At 41.6% G+C, this 13711-nt stretch overlaps 2 protein-coding genes across 2 annotated transcripts in view; one reads left to right on the top strand and one right to left on the bottom strand.

Annotated features, from left to right (window-relative positions):
- Window positions 1-10703, bottom strand: part of LOC143171865 (alpha-protein kinase 2-like) — a 45198-nt gene extending 34495 nt beyond the window's left edge. Inside the window, exons 1-3 of the mRNA XM_076360973.1 lie at window positions 10456-10703; window positions 9649-9683; window positions 8505-8558 (exon numbers count right to left, since the gene is read on the bottom strand). The gene's annotated coding sequence lies outside the window, so the exon portion shown is untranslated. The remainder of the gene's footprint in view (window positions 1-8504; window positions 8559-9648; window positions 9684-10455) is intronic.
- Window positions 10704-10825: 122 nt separating this feature from the next.
- LOC143171845 (mucosa-associated lymphoid tissue lymphoma translocation protein 1-like) overlaps window positions 10826-13711 on the top strand; it is a 40782-nt gene continuing 37896 nt past the window's right edge. The window contains exons 1-2 of the mRNA XM_076360935.1: window positions 10826-10986; window positions 12632-12798. Coding sequence (XP_076217050.1) covers window positions 10826-10986; window positions 12632-12798 — 328 coding nt within the window. The remainder of the gene's footprint in view (window positions 10987-12631; window positions 12799-13711) is intronic.

Genomic DNA, 13711 nt, shown 5'->3' with positions numbered 1-13711 from the left:
AAACATTATAACCCAGCTATCTATGCAATGACACTTAATGGCAACACATTGTAACTGTCTGGAGTGATTTGTGCTAGAAAAACAAATTCTTAAGCATGCCTGCAGATACACATAGCAGCACAAAATAGGCTTCAGCACATGTCGCTTACACATTTCTAAATGCAAATAGTAATCTGCAGACAATGTAAATTTTCACATGTGCATGATTTCTACAGGTACCAAGTACCTGCTATTTTGGTAGTCACACTGGCACAACAGTAGGCTATTCCTTAAATTGGCATCATAGTGACATAAATTCCAAAATCTGTCTGTAGAAATACCTGGAACAATCAGTCTGTTTAGATTTTATAGGGCTATTTCTGTTCAAAGCAATTCTATTGTATTTTGGCTTGATATTTGTAATTTCTGTGGTGCGAGAACAATGAAATGAGGCTGGTTAGCTTCAATTTCCTGTTCATACTGAGTCTTACAGCTGTGCAGTAGGAAAATGGTGTGGCAATGCAGAATTTACATAAAAACAAAGTGAAATACACCAAAAGGCTTCCATTAGCTCAATCCAAAGAAATATGGAATCATCTCTCTCTTATTTTAAAAAAACCTTGTTTCCTAAGCATTCCCAAATCTTAGGATTTTGGATACTTGAGATGTTTTTGTATACTACTAGAGGCACTCTGGGTCATTCTTCACCAGAGAGTACCCACGCTAATCACAGCAGGACTCTTCCACAATCCAGGGATCCACTCATCAGGGAAAGCAGTGTAGCAGAACTGAGTTTCAAGTAAATTTGAACTCATGAAGGATGCCAGACTAAAAGCTCTGAAAAATAGTGACCTATTTTTATTCACAGAACTGGTACGACATGAAGAACAGAAGGAAAATCTTCCTTGCCATCCTGCTAATCTGATGAAGCAATTCAAAGACACCTCTATTCATCCTCCTTTTCCTTCTCTCTGCTTCTCCCATTGTGACCTTTTTAGCTAATGTCTCTCTCCTGGCTGCAAGATCACCAGCCACTAGCACGCTCACATAGCAACCTTTCCCAACGCCCTTTCAAGCACTTTATAGCACCCTATCTGCTCTCTGCAAGGCCACAAGCAGAGCAGTCATTGGACCTGTCAGCACCGAGCTTCATGTCACAGTCCACTGCAGGCACTGATCAAAGTCAGTTAGTAAGAAAATATGTGGGAGCTAGATTAGAGCTTAATGGCTAAATAGCAAGGGGCTTGCATGGCTTGCTTGGAATCTGCCTCTCGTGTAAAGAGCACAAAGCAGCTAGGTATATTTTCATTTCCTTCGGGCAAACCCTGCACAGACACCTTCTCCACAGAGTTACCTGGGAGGAGAAAAGCAGGAAGAGAAGGTGGTTAATGGGAAGGATACTAGAAGGGACAATGTTAGGTTGTGTGATAAACAGTTTGTCTCCATGCACATGAAGGAGTGCAGAGGAACAACAGCTGATGGGGGAACCAGACCAGCACCCTCTCCCAGCATACAATATATGTGTGTTGTATACATGCGTATATGTGCCTACTAAGTACACACGCTCAGCCTCACTGGTTGGACTTGTGGGCATGGAGCTGCAGCAGCCTTGCCATAAGGCTGCTGGCTTCAGCACCTCCTAACAGGCAACCCAGATCAGCACAGGGCCTCTGAAGCGCATGAAGGGATCAGAGGAGCGGAGAGAAGTTTGGTATTTGTGATATGAGAAGGGGGAGCGGGAGGAGGTAGTGAAAAGGCAGCAGAGAGGCAACATGTTTTGTCAATTTAGCCTTGGAATAAATTGGCAAAGGTCCAGCACACAAGGAAGCGGAGGCCAACAGGAAAGGATGGTTTGAAGAGCAAGCCTGATGTGCCACAAAGGTATATTGTCAGCTCAGAGGTGTAGCTAGGAAGTTGCCAGAAGACACAGAAGATGACAAAACAGCCTTAAAGTAGTGCAAGTCAGCCTGGTCACAGTGGCTTGGCTAGAGATGCTTTGCAGCATGAAACTAAGAGGGGGAAACATGCACTGCTGTATACAGTGTTGCTGACATACAGATGGTTTCAGGTTATCCACACAGGAGGTACAGGGCAGGAAGCTGGTGTGCAGGCTTCCTCAGACTACCACCTTTGAGCCTGAGAAGCAGACTAGTTCAAAATCCCTTGTAATAGGGACTTCCCTGCTGAAGATGACAAGAAGAGGATATTGAGAGGATATTAGAGCATATTGTGGTGGTTTTAAATAATTCGGACACCTGTTGACTGGCCCTGGGCCAATACTGTACACTTGCTTCATGCAGGCCTTTGAACTACAATCTAGACCATGTGTCCAACAAGAGCCTAGAGAAAAAAGGCATCAGATCCCATTATCTTCAGCCTTTCAGATCTCTGATCACATTTTGCTTTCCATTTCAACTCTAAAAAATATAAATATTTAACAGAAAAAAAAAAAAAGGAGCAGTAGAGATTAATCTTTTCCTCATCCATTTTATTACAGTGCCATGGAATTACCCCCCAGCATTCACCCATCTCCTCTTAAATATGTATTTCCCTGTTGCATTCTTTCAAATCTGCTTTCATCTTTGCTTCAGAAGACCAGATGCCTCTTTCCTCTTTTTTGGAGGGTATAAGTTATTTTAAAAGCACGGTAATTTTCCCAGCTGAAAAAAGCCTTGGGAACATTTTTTTAATGCAGATTGACTCATGAATACTCCTTACTAAAGCAATTGTACTATACAGTTATCATTATCTTAATTCAGCTGCATTTTGACATTGAGGGGAAAAGAGCTGTCAGATAGATTGCTGTGCGTTTTGTCAGATCCAACAATGGAAATTAAAGCAAAATAATGTTCCATGAGGAAAACTGCAATAAATGCTGGTTTTCCACCCAAGATAGAGACATTATTTTTCTAAAATCTGGGGAGAAAATACAAGATATTAGATTAAGCCATAATTTCAATTATTTAATTTAGATAGAAATTGGAAAGAGAACTGTTAGTATAATACCCTCTTAGCTCAAGAAAACTTGTGATAGAAGATGCATAATGAAATTCACCAAGGAAAGATGAATGGGAGATCATGATAACTGACCATCAGCTATTGACTAGTAACCTGAAAATAAGCTCAATTCCTAATAAACTGGGTTTAGAACATTTGGTGAAAAGAAGACAAGAGAACATTTAAATGTTTAAGGGTGTTCTGGCTGCTTGTCTCAAGTCTTGTTCTGGAAACCAATGATGCTACTTCCTGAATTCAGGTACTAGACAGGAGGACAGTGAAGCAGAGCCATGTAGGAGAACTTAACACCACCAGGTTTTAGCAGATATGGTAAGAAAGGTACCTATTTTGGTTATCTAATGACCTGTAAACCTATTTTCCATTTCTTACTGATCAGAACAGTGGCAATTGTTGGGCAATTTTTATGGTACAACTTGAGGTGAATTAAACACGTTTGTGCTTAAATAAAATAAAAAAATATTTAATGAACAATGCATTGGGCAGAGTCCTACCGCCATAAACGGTTCTACAGGGAGTCTGCAAAGATCGTCAGGAGCCCATTCCTTACATAGACTGGCACCAGCACCAATCCATGAGCGGTTGCATGGGCGCCTCAGTCCTGCCATGGGTTCCATCCCCCAGCCCAGCTCTGCTGCCCAAAGGTGGCCCCTGAGCGCTCACATTGCAGGATGGCTACAAGACAATACTGTGGCTGTTTATTATCTCACCACCAAGGGAAACTTCACTCCCTTACTGGGAGTGGTTCAGTCTCTGGCATTCCTGCTTCCAGCCAGCTTAACCCCTTCTGCAGTTGGGCCTTCTTGCCCTCCATGACAGATCACTCTTCAGTCACAAATCTCCACTGCTGAGCAGAGACAATTTGAATTTCCCCTTCACTATCCCTGGACACGTTGGCTTCCCCTTTCCCCTTCCTCCACCCATCTCTCAGGTCTGTCTCCACTTCCATGAAGAAAACTGCACGCGTATCACCAGGGTCTGATGTTGCCTAAGCTTAATGCCCTAGGAACTAAGGATAAGGGAAAACAAAGCTGGCAGCAGCATGAAAATGGTAACCTCAGAACTGTGGTTGGATATGATTTACGAGAAATAAAGAATTGATGAAAACCTGGAATGGTCAGATTAACAAGGCAGCAACAGGCAGTAAAGACATTTGTCGATCCTTCACCAAAATCCTTTTATGGCAGGAAATAATCAAAGTGTTTGTGAAAAACAATCAGTTTCAAATAATATTATGCAAAAGAATGGCTAGGAAAAGCATCAAAATGGCTAAAACAATCACTCAACATTTCTCTAAAGAAAATATATAATAAAACAAATTCAAGTAAATTTTCAGAAAAAATGCTTTTTTATCTAAAATTCATACTTCATCATAATTCCATACTGGTTTTGAAAAACTTATTCACAGTGAAAAAATTGTCTGAAATTCCAATTCTAAATAAAAATTTTGATTGTTCAAACTTATTTTCATTAAAATGCCAACATTTTTCCCAATTTGAAACATATTTTTTAAATAAAAAATGTTCAATATTTGATCATTTATTCCAACTGAGCCCAAAACATTTTTGAAAAATTATACTTTAACATGGAAGGAACAATGTTTAAATGAGTTTAATTTTTAGTAATAGCCATTTTGCAGGTGGATTTGGACCCAAAGCCGCTTCTAATGATTTCAGAAGGAACTGTGGGCTTAATACTAATGTCAGCAAAAAAATTTTTAACTGACAAAAATATACAAATTTGATTAAACTTAAAAAGTGGCCATGAATTTTCCTCTTGCATCACATTTTTTGTCTACTTTATTTAGAATCATAGAATCATAGAATCATTGAGGTTGGAAAAGACCTCTAAGATCATCGAGTCCAACCGTCAACCCAACACCACCATGCCCACTAAACCATGTCCCTAAGCGCCTCATCTACACGTCTTTTAAATAATTTAAAATAATTATATTATTATTTAATAATAATTTTAAATAATTTAGTTATAACCAAAATTGAAATCTTCCTTTGTAAGCAATTTTACATTCACAGAAGTTATTTCTACAGAAAGCTTATGCATTTTACATGAGCAGGAGGAAATTTGTGTCTTTCTGTGGCATTCATTTCCTCTAGAGTCGGTGGAATAAATTCCCTTTACTACCTCTCTGAAGTTTTTTTCTCTTATTTACTATCTATTCATCATGTAATCTCTGTTCTCTGTACAGTCCTGCTCAGCCCACGCCCTTATTCAATAGGATTTATTCCTATCTTTCAGATGCACTTGCTCCTCCCCCTCTTTCACAGGACCTGTCAGTCTATACCCATGTATTGTCTCTCTCCTTATCATTAGGCACCAGCATTTTGGGTCAGGGACCATTCTGCATATTCAAATGCTGCCTCGCACAACGGGCACCTGATCTATGCCTAGACCTTGTATAGTACTGCAGTACAATTAATATATGTAAACATGCTTTGACAACCAAAGCATTGTCTAGGTATGTTAAAAGCTCCACATCAGCGCATAAATACCCCTGTATGGCTGTATGTGTTCTGCAAATGCCCTGCTTTACACCCACATCAGCGCAAAGGAGTGGGAAAGAAGAACCTGCATTAGCCCACACAAAGGGTTATCTTAGCTACACACACAGGAGGAATGAAACTGATAATCCTCCTATGTTTCATATTAAGAAATATCCTTCCATCAACTAATATTTTGGTCTCTTTATACCAAGTTGACACTGGGTCTGGGGTACCTGAAAACACAAGAAAAATGGATAGCTACATAATGTGTGTTTGTAATAGCCTTAGATCACACAGACCATGTCTTCAGTAACTTATCTGCCATTGTCCACACTTGCGGAGCCACACAAAATCTGGCAGATCCCTTTTGCTTAACCGGTCAAGGATTAACTTTCATTGAACTTCTGCACACAAACCTACAAATGTGTAAGTCCATCTGCAATGCAGATATAGGTTTTTATAGTCCATTCCTATGAATAATATAAAATCTGTTGTTGAATCGTTAAGTATTTCCTGCTGTTGTTTCTGCAAAAGGATTATAACCAACAGTCTACTCCCCAGTAATTCTCTGTGTTAATCAAAAATCCGAGGATGTATTTCTGAAGGTTCTGTGCATCAGGTAAGAACATGAAAATCTCCATTTTCAGTTTCCAGAAAAATAAATCTCTAAATCACCAGCCACTACAATAAAGAAGAAACCTTGAAAACATAAAAATGTTCTAAAATAAAAAGAAAAATAGAGAGGCATATCTATTTGTATTTTTTTTAAGCTACGTGATTTTCAAGCCAAAGCTCATTGATTTCTTGAGTCCTGATGTGGTTTTTGAACACTGCTTGATGACAGGTGAAGTGGTAGCTCCCTCAGACACATCAGTATTAGTTCAGCAATTCAACAATTCAAGCACTGCCATTCAGAGCAGATTTGTGTTCTTAACAAGACTTGTGTGCACCTTTCAAGGGGGACGGACGGGGGAGAGAATCAGAAGAGTAAAAGTGAGAAAACTCATCCCACCGGGGGGGAGTGAGCAAGTGGCTGTGTGGTGCTTAGTTGCCAGCTGGGGTTAAACCACGACAGTAGCAATCATATTACTTGGTTCAAAGTGTTTGCTGCCTTTTTTGTATATTTACTTAATTAAACGTCAAGAAATGCAGTTAGTTTTCTAATAACAAAGTAGATGCCAATTGCTAGTATATACATCAGCAGTTTTTTATGAAAAAAAAACAAAACCAAAACAAACAACAAAAAAAACCCAGCAGATGACTCTACAGCACCAGTTTGATCCAAAGTCTCTCTTCCAAGTAACTTGGTTTTAGGCCCAGGTCCTAAAGCAGGTACTTTACCTCTACCCTGTGTGGAATTCTCCTGGCTTCAAAGAAGCCATTCAGATTTGCACATTTTACAGAAACAGGTAAAAGTCCTTCACGATGAAGTCAGTTACAGTATAGGTTCTGGATTAAAAACCATCCTGCAAAGCACGGGAGTTTGAGCAGATTAGCCCCTACAGACCTGTTGGATGTTCTTATTTCTCTAAATGTAAAATCGTAGAATAGTTTAGGTTGGAAGGGGCCTTTAAAGATCATATTGCAAAGACTATTTTAAATCTGATAGACAGATTAGTAAATCTGATAGACAGCTGAAATCAAAGCTTTTATTATAAGTTTTCCTGTAAAAGTTTCATCAAGACTGGCACATTTCTGTGAATCTTTTTTTTTCCACACATCCATCGGTACTGATGGTATGAAATTCCACATGAAATTTGTGATCCGCTTTCCTCCACTCCTAGTCTGTACAAGCTTTCCAAAGTGATTGTGCCAGACAGCCATAAAAACGTTTTCCAAAAGTATTGTGATCATGCCTACATTCTTAAATGTTGTTACCCTGTAAAAGTTAAAATCTCCAAGACAACAGAAACTGGAATTCTAGAATTCAATTATAACTTTGTGAACTCTGTTCACAATAGGGCTATAGTAAGTATTTATACAGCAGTTTGCTTACTATAGAGTCTAACATTTGATGGGGTAAGAGTAGTGAGAACCCATGCACACAAGGATTTACAATGACTGCATTTTCTGTTTCTGTGTCTCACAGTAGTTCTGCCTGACTCAGTTCTGTCTGGAATTCCTAATGCTGGAACACAAACAATAACTATAACCATATTATTCTTCTATAAATCCTTCAAGACATTGCAGTCAAATCAAACGTTTAAAGCAGTATACTTGTCAAGGAGCATGTAATGTCAGAAATCAAACTAGCAAAATACTGTATTATCTAAACCAGTTATCACATATCGATTGTATTAACAGCTATAATTCATTGGCTAAATGTAAGAAGAATAAATGACTGGCTCTCTAACAAAGACCTTAATATAGAGTAATTAAAATAAGCAATCACAGCACAATTCTTAACACTAAGCTGCCTTAATCTATTTTTAACATTTGTCAAGCATCTGACACTGTCAGCATGAGCAATTCATGCATCTAGCCTGATAATCATCTACATGCTACCAAGAGACCAGATTTTTTCTCAGGAACGGAGGAAATTTTTACCTAATGAGTATTAGGTCATGCAATATATATTTAGAAAGAATAAAATGCGTATTTCAGGATACCTAGTATCACTTACACATTCTTTAGAGAAGGAAGCTTGCTTTTGCATGATTTTTGCAATTCTGTTTGTCTTGCTGAAACTCAGTGGAAATAGTACCAGAGTGTAATTTCAGAAACATTTAGCAGAAGTCTAAATGCAACGTGTTTAAAAAAAAAAAAATCTACCAAAATGAGCAAAAATTACTATACTTTAGCAGAAGCAAATAACAAATCATATTTCCTGTTCAGTAACAGTATAAATCACTATATTCATGTAGTGCATTAAGAATAAAGTAACTTGCTCTTCTTCATTTATTTATCTTTTATGATACACATTCTATTTGCACACAGGAGAAAAAAAGTAGACAAGTAATTTTAAAAGTATAAACAATTTGACCTCTCAAACCATAAATGTGCACTTACCCTTGAGTGCTCCTTCTTTAAGTTCTAGAAGTGGGCCAGGCCTGTGGTTTGACTCTGTGTTACAAAAGACATTTAATTTATGCATGCTGTTTCAGAGCTGAGAAGCTAGGTGAAAGCTTCAGTGTTGTTTTGCTAGTGTGACCTTAGTATAGCGAGTCTGATCACAGAACAGTTTGACTTTTAAGAGAGACTATTTCATTACATGCAGCAGATGGCTCTTCCTGGGAAAACCTCAGCCAGACAGAGAGAGAAAGAGAGAGAGAGAGTTGGCAGTGATGAGAGGGTACATCCTGCTTCCATAGAAGTCCACAGGAATTTCCTCATGGCCTTGAGAGAGAGAGGAAGTGTTGGCCTTAGCTTTTCATAATAAAGCACTGGGTTGTTTTTTAAAGCACATGCTTAAGTGTGCTTAACTGCTTTGCTAGGCATGTTGGGAATTTCTTACTTGCTTGAAGTTAAGCACACAAAAGTTCTGCTGAACATGAGAAAATCTACAACCCCTAACAAGTACGTTGAGGAAACCAAAGGTGGATAGTGAACTTTTAACAATCACTACACAAAAATTCACCTAATGATTCACATTCCTCAAAGACAAATAAGTGAATCCTGAAGTAAAGTATTCCCACTCCTGCTACCCAAGAAACCAAGTCTCACACAGGAAGAACTTGAATGAATTGCACAAACTGCTCTGAGCTCAAGGGGTCTAGAAAAGGCTGAAAAGCAAGTTTTGTGCCAAGTTTTTTCTTGAGCATTTTGCTGAAAGCACAGCTAAAACTGGTTATGCGATACTATGGTACTAAATACTTCTTGCTCCCAGTGTTATCTAGACCCAGGTAGGAAACTGGTGTGTTCAGCAATAAATATAGCTCCTACAACCACCCTCATTCAGGAATAGCAGCAGAGATATCTGTGTTTCATATAATAGCCTAATAGTCAAAATAATCCCCAAAGAAATGAGAGACCAGGATTTAAAACCATATTCAACCTGAGGTAATTTAACTGTTTGACATTGTAGGAAGACACCCAACAAGCACAGACCATAGGCTGAGGTGGGTGAAAGGCACCTGCCTGATTTTCTACCAGCTACATCATACACAGCTGTGGATAACTACATATCATCAGGAAGCCAAATTCACTGTCTTACCTGTATCCATTTTGCAATGCAGATTGGTTTTGCACCTAAATTAGGAGAAATAAACTATTGGTTAATGATGCAGGAAAAAGCCACTCAATGCAATTTCTTCAAGTTAAGTCTAACTAAGTGGCTTGTTTTTCAGAGATTCTGGACCCCACAGAAGTCAGGAGAGATGCTATACTGTCATCTGCTCTGCAGGCAGATGTTTATCTCCAAGAAGATGTAAGCCCATTTTGACTAGTGCAATGCAACCCATGAGACAACAGACTCTACTAAACAGCAATGCTTATTAGTTTGGTCTCTGTTCTGTGCTATTGCAGCCATCTGACTTCCAGCTTGCCCACTGGGAAGGCAAGGCAAGCTTGCAGTCACATGAAAAAATACTGCAGAAATACAGGCAGCCACATTTGAATGCTTGATCACTGATTAAAAATGTTAGTAAAATTACTTTCTAAGGCACTTTCAGCCCACTTTGAGCAAGTTGTAATTCCAGAGAGATGAGAATTCCTCTTAGACAATAGCCACACTCATCTGTCCATTAGCAGTGATGGAGAGCAGTTGTGGAAAAGTCTCTCCTTGGGACTCTTCCCAAGCAGTACCTCTTCTCCCTCACTAAAAGACATGTAAGGCACCTGACACCTTATGTGTCACAAAGAAGAGTCCATGGCTGTGTTGGCTGCAGTTAGATAAAGCTGTTTCTCCTCAAAGCCAGACCCCTGCTCTCATTGGTGTATGATTTTTGCCTGGTTTATCCCCGCACCCAACTCCTCTCCCTCTCACAGGAGAGCTGCTCCTGGCTCTCAGGCCATATCTGACCTTCTCAGCACCAGCTGCCCACGCTGGCAACAGGTCTCGGCCTCAAAGTCAGTCACTCAACTTTCCCATTTCAAAGTGGGTAAAACAAATCCCTGACCGGTTCCCTCACGCTGTCAGCAGCGCCAGGGCGCGCACTCCCGGGCCGAGGGAAGACCTTCCTTTTCCGAAGGGCCACAGGCCTCCCAGGCACGGACATGGCGAGGGTCCTCTCAGGGGAAGGTCGGAGGCGGGAAGCCGCGCCGCGCGCGAGGTAAACAGCTGTGCCGCGCCGTGCTGCACCGTGCGGCTGCGCTCAGCGCGTCCTTCCGGGCGGGAGCGCCGCCCCGGGCGGGCCGTGGCTCGCAGCCGCTGGGGAGGGAGGAGAGGGACGATGTCGGAACCGGTGCGGAGCACGCCGGGGTCCCTGCCCCTCAGCCGCCTGGCGGAGCCGCTGCTCCGGAGGCTCAGCGAGCTGCTGGACCGGGCAGCGCCCGGCAAGGGCTGGCGGGACCTGGCGCAGCGAGCGGGGAGCCGCGGCAGGGTCCGGCTGAGGTGAGGGCGGCCTGTGGGAGCGGGCAGGGAGTCGCGGCAGCCGGCGGCGGAGGCTGTGGGGTGACCCGCGGCCCTGGGCTGGGCGGGAGGGGCCTCGGCGGGGGCGGACTCCGGCGGCGGGGAAGCCGCCGGACTCAGGTGGCGCAGCCCCGGGCGGAGGGGCGGGCCGGGCCGGGCCGGGCGTCCTGGCAGAGCGAAGGCTGAGGCCGTGGTGCCACCGCGGGGTCGAGGGTAGGGGACGCGCCGGCCGCAGGGTCCCTCCCGGAGCCTTCCCTGAGGCCGCACTCTAGCTCATCCGTTGCTGAAAGCACACGGGACCGTGTCTTCATTGTACAAAGGAAAGGAGCATCCCCTAACAGAAGCCCCTGTGCTGGGGCAGATAGGATCGAGGACACATAGCTCATCTCTAGGAGGTGTTTGCTTAGTCCCACGTGAAGGCTTCCAGTGAAGAAGTAACAGGGTGCAAGTAGTGTGTTTTTTTGCTTTGCCACCTTTGTAGTTGGAAAGCATCCCCTTGTACCTCACCCGCCTTTCCTCAGCACGAACGCAGCCAACTGCTTGCCCTAGACAGGGAACATGGAAAATGTTTGTTGACTGTTCCCTGTAGCTCCTCTTGTCTATGTGAGGGCAAAGACATTCATTTTCTTCAACTCTTTCTTCCTAGGTCACATTCTCTAGATTGTTTCCTGATCGTTTTAGTTCCTGTGGCTTTTCAAGATTTTTTTCAGCGGGTAGGATCTCAAAAAAATGAGGCATTTCAAGTGCAGCACTGAATGTACATTATGAAGATGCGTCCTTTCTCTATTATGACTATATTTATTAATACAGGGAAATAGAACTTTAGGACTACAATATGACCCCTCTGTAGGGCCTGTGGCTATGTTTGGTTTTCTGTATTATCCGGTAAAATACTATGAAGGTCTACTTCATAAGTGAAAATATCTCCAGGTTTGCATGGCATTGTGATTTAATGAAAGAAACATCGATGAATCTTTTCAGTGGGAATAGCTAAACTTGCATTCCCTTTCCATAGCTGTATTCATTTCCTTATTATCTGTGTTATTTTAATCTGCTGCGATTGAAAGCACATGAAGACTTAACACCAGAATTTAAAACTATTCCTGTTTATACTTGGAGATAAATTTATTGGAGCAGTTAACTGCACTGTAGCAGTAGATGTGCGTATCAGTTAAGCTGCAGCAGTCACTTGTTTTAACAACTACTCTGAAAATCAAAGTCTTCCTGGACTTTCAAGTTAGATTCTGACTCACTCTTTACCGCTTCTGGATTAGGCACATGAAAATGAAAGGTGCTGTACTTGTTTTTCTGCTGAAACTTTAAGAAGTGAAAATTAGAAGATTTCTTAATACGTTTGGTCAGAATTGTTAGGTACAAGCATCTCTTGTTTTGTAGCATGCAACTCACTAATACCACTTTCTGTCTGTGGAGGTGTCACTGTATAATCTCTGAACTCCTGAAACTTGAAAGAAAAACTGCGAATATGTCCAAATCATCTAGGAATTTCCCATCTCTATTATTTTTTTAAATCTTTTTGTTTGTCTACGAGTGATTTTTAACTCAGCTCCTTTCTAAGGAGAAAGTAGTAAGAAGGTCTATGCCATGACTTTCTCATATTATTTTGTAGCCCTCTCGATTTAGAGCAGTGTTCCCTCAAAGTGCTGGAGCCAGAAGGAAGTCCCAGCTGGAGTCTCCTGAAACTACTGGGAGATCGGGGTTGCACTGTGGTGGAGCTTGTGGAGTTCTTGCAGGCCCTGGAGCATACAGAGGCTCTCCAGTGTCTCAGCCATTCAGGTCAGTTCTGGTTTGTGCTTTCACTGCAACTGTATGTTCTACACTGGAAACACTGAAGTATTTGTTTTCTACAGTAGGTAAAAACATCTTTACTGTTTGGATTCTAGTAACTGGCATTCATGTGATTACCATAGTAATTGGCTCATATGATTCTGAGATTAAAAGTAAGCCAAGTAGATAAGCAGGCTTAATGCAGTATTGTTGTAGACTTGGACTTGGCTGCATGGATATGACAGGTGCTGTCATTCCCTCTGCTGACTTGGGTTCTGTATCAAACTATGCTTTTGGGAGATGCTTATAGAACTGAAATGGTTGAGTTAGAAAGACAAGTAGTATTGCCAGCCATCTGTTTGGGCTACAGGTTTTGTTAACTGCATTTCATAGCTTACCCTAATTGAAGGGGAAGGGTCCAATTAGTGCCACTTCTGGTGCATATTGGATCCCGTCCAACTTGCTAATTGGACAGAAAAACAGACTAACTTTAGATAGAACTAGATTATTTTCTGCTAACACATTCAGCTTGCTTCTTCACAAAAAGTCTAGGAAGTGGGGCAACGCAAGGGAATGCACAGGTAAGACCATGTAGACCAAGTGCTTCTTGCTATAGTACAAAACCAGGGCCTTTTTTTTATGTCCTCCTCCTTCAGGATGTGGTGAAATTCAGCCTACTAGGAGGTTGCGAAAGCTTCTTTTCAGAGCAGGGAGTGGAAATGAGACTAGCAAGCTCCTTGCTGTACTCATAGCTGTCCTATTCTTTGGACAGTGTGAGAAAAGAAGCCATGGGCTGAGAACCATTGTTAAGACAACCTTGGAATTTTTCAAGTAAATTATAGCAATGCTTTGCAGCCGTTTCATCTAGTTAAGGCTGCTGCTTCTTACTGTGCTAGGAGGACCATGGTGTGTTGAATGAGGT

Source organism: Aptenodytes patagonicus, chromosome W (assembly GCF_965638725.1).
Source record: "Aptenodytes patagonicus chromosome W, bAptPat1.pri.cur, whole genome shotgun sequence".
NCBI lineage: Eukaryota > Metazoa > Chordata > Aves > Sphenisciformes > Spheniscidae > Aptenodytes > Aptenodytes patagonicus.
This window is presented reverse-complemented; position numbering and strand designations above follow the sequence as displayed.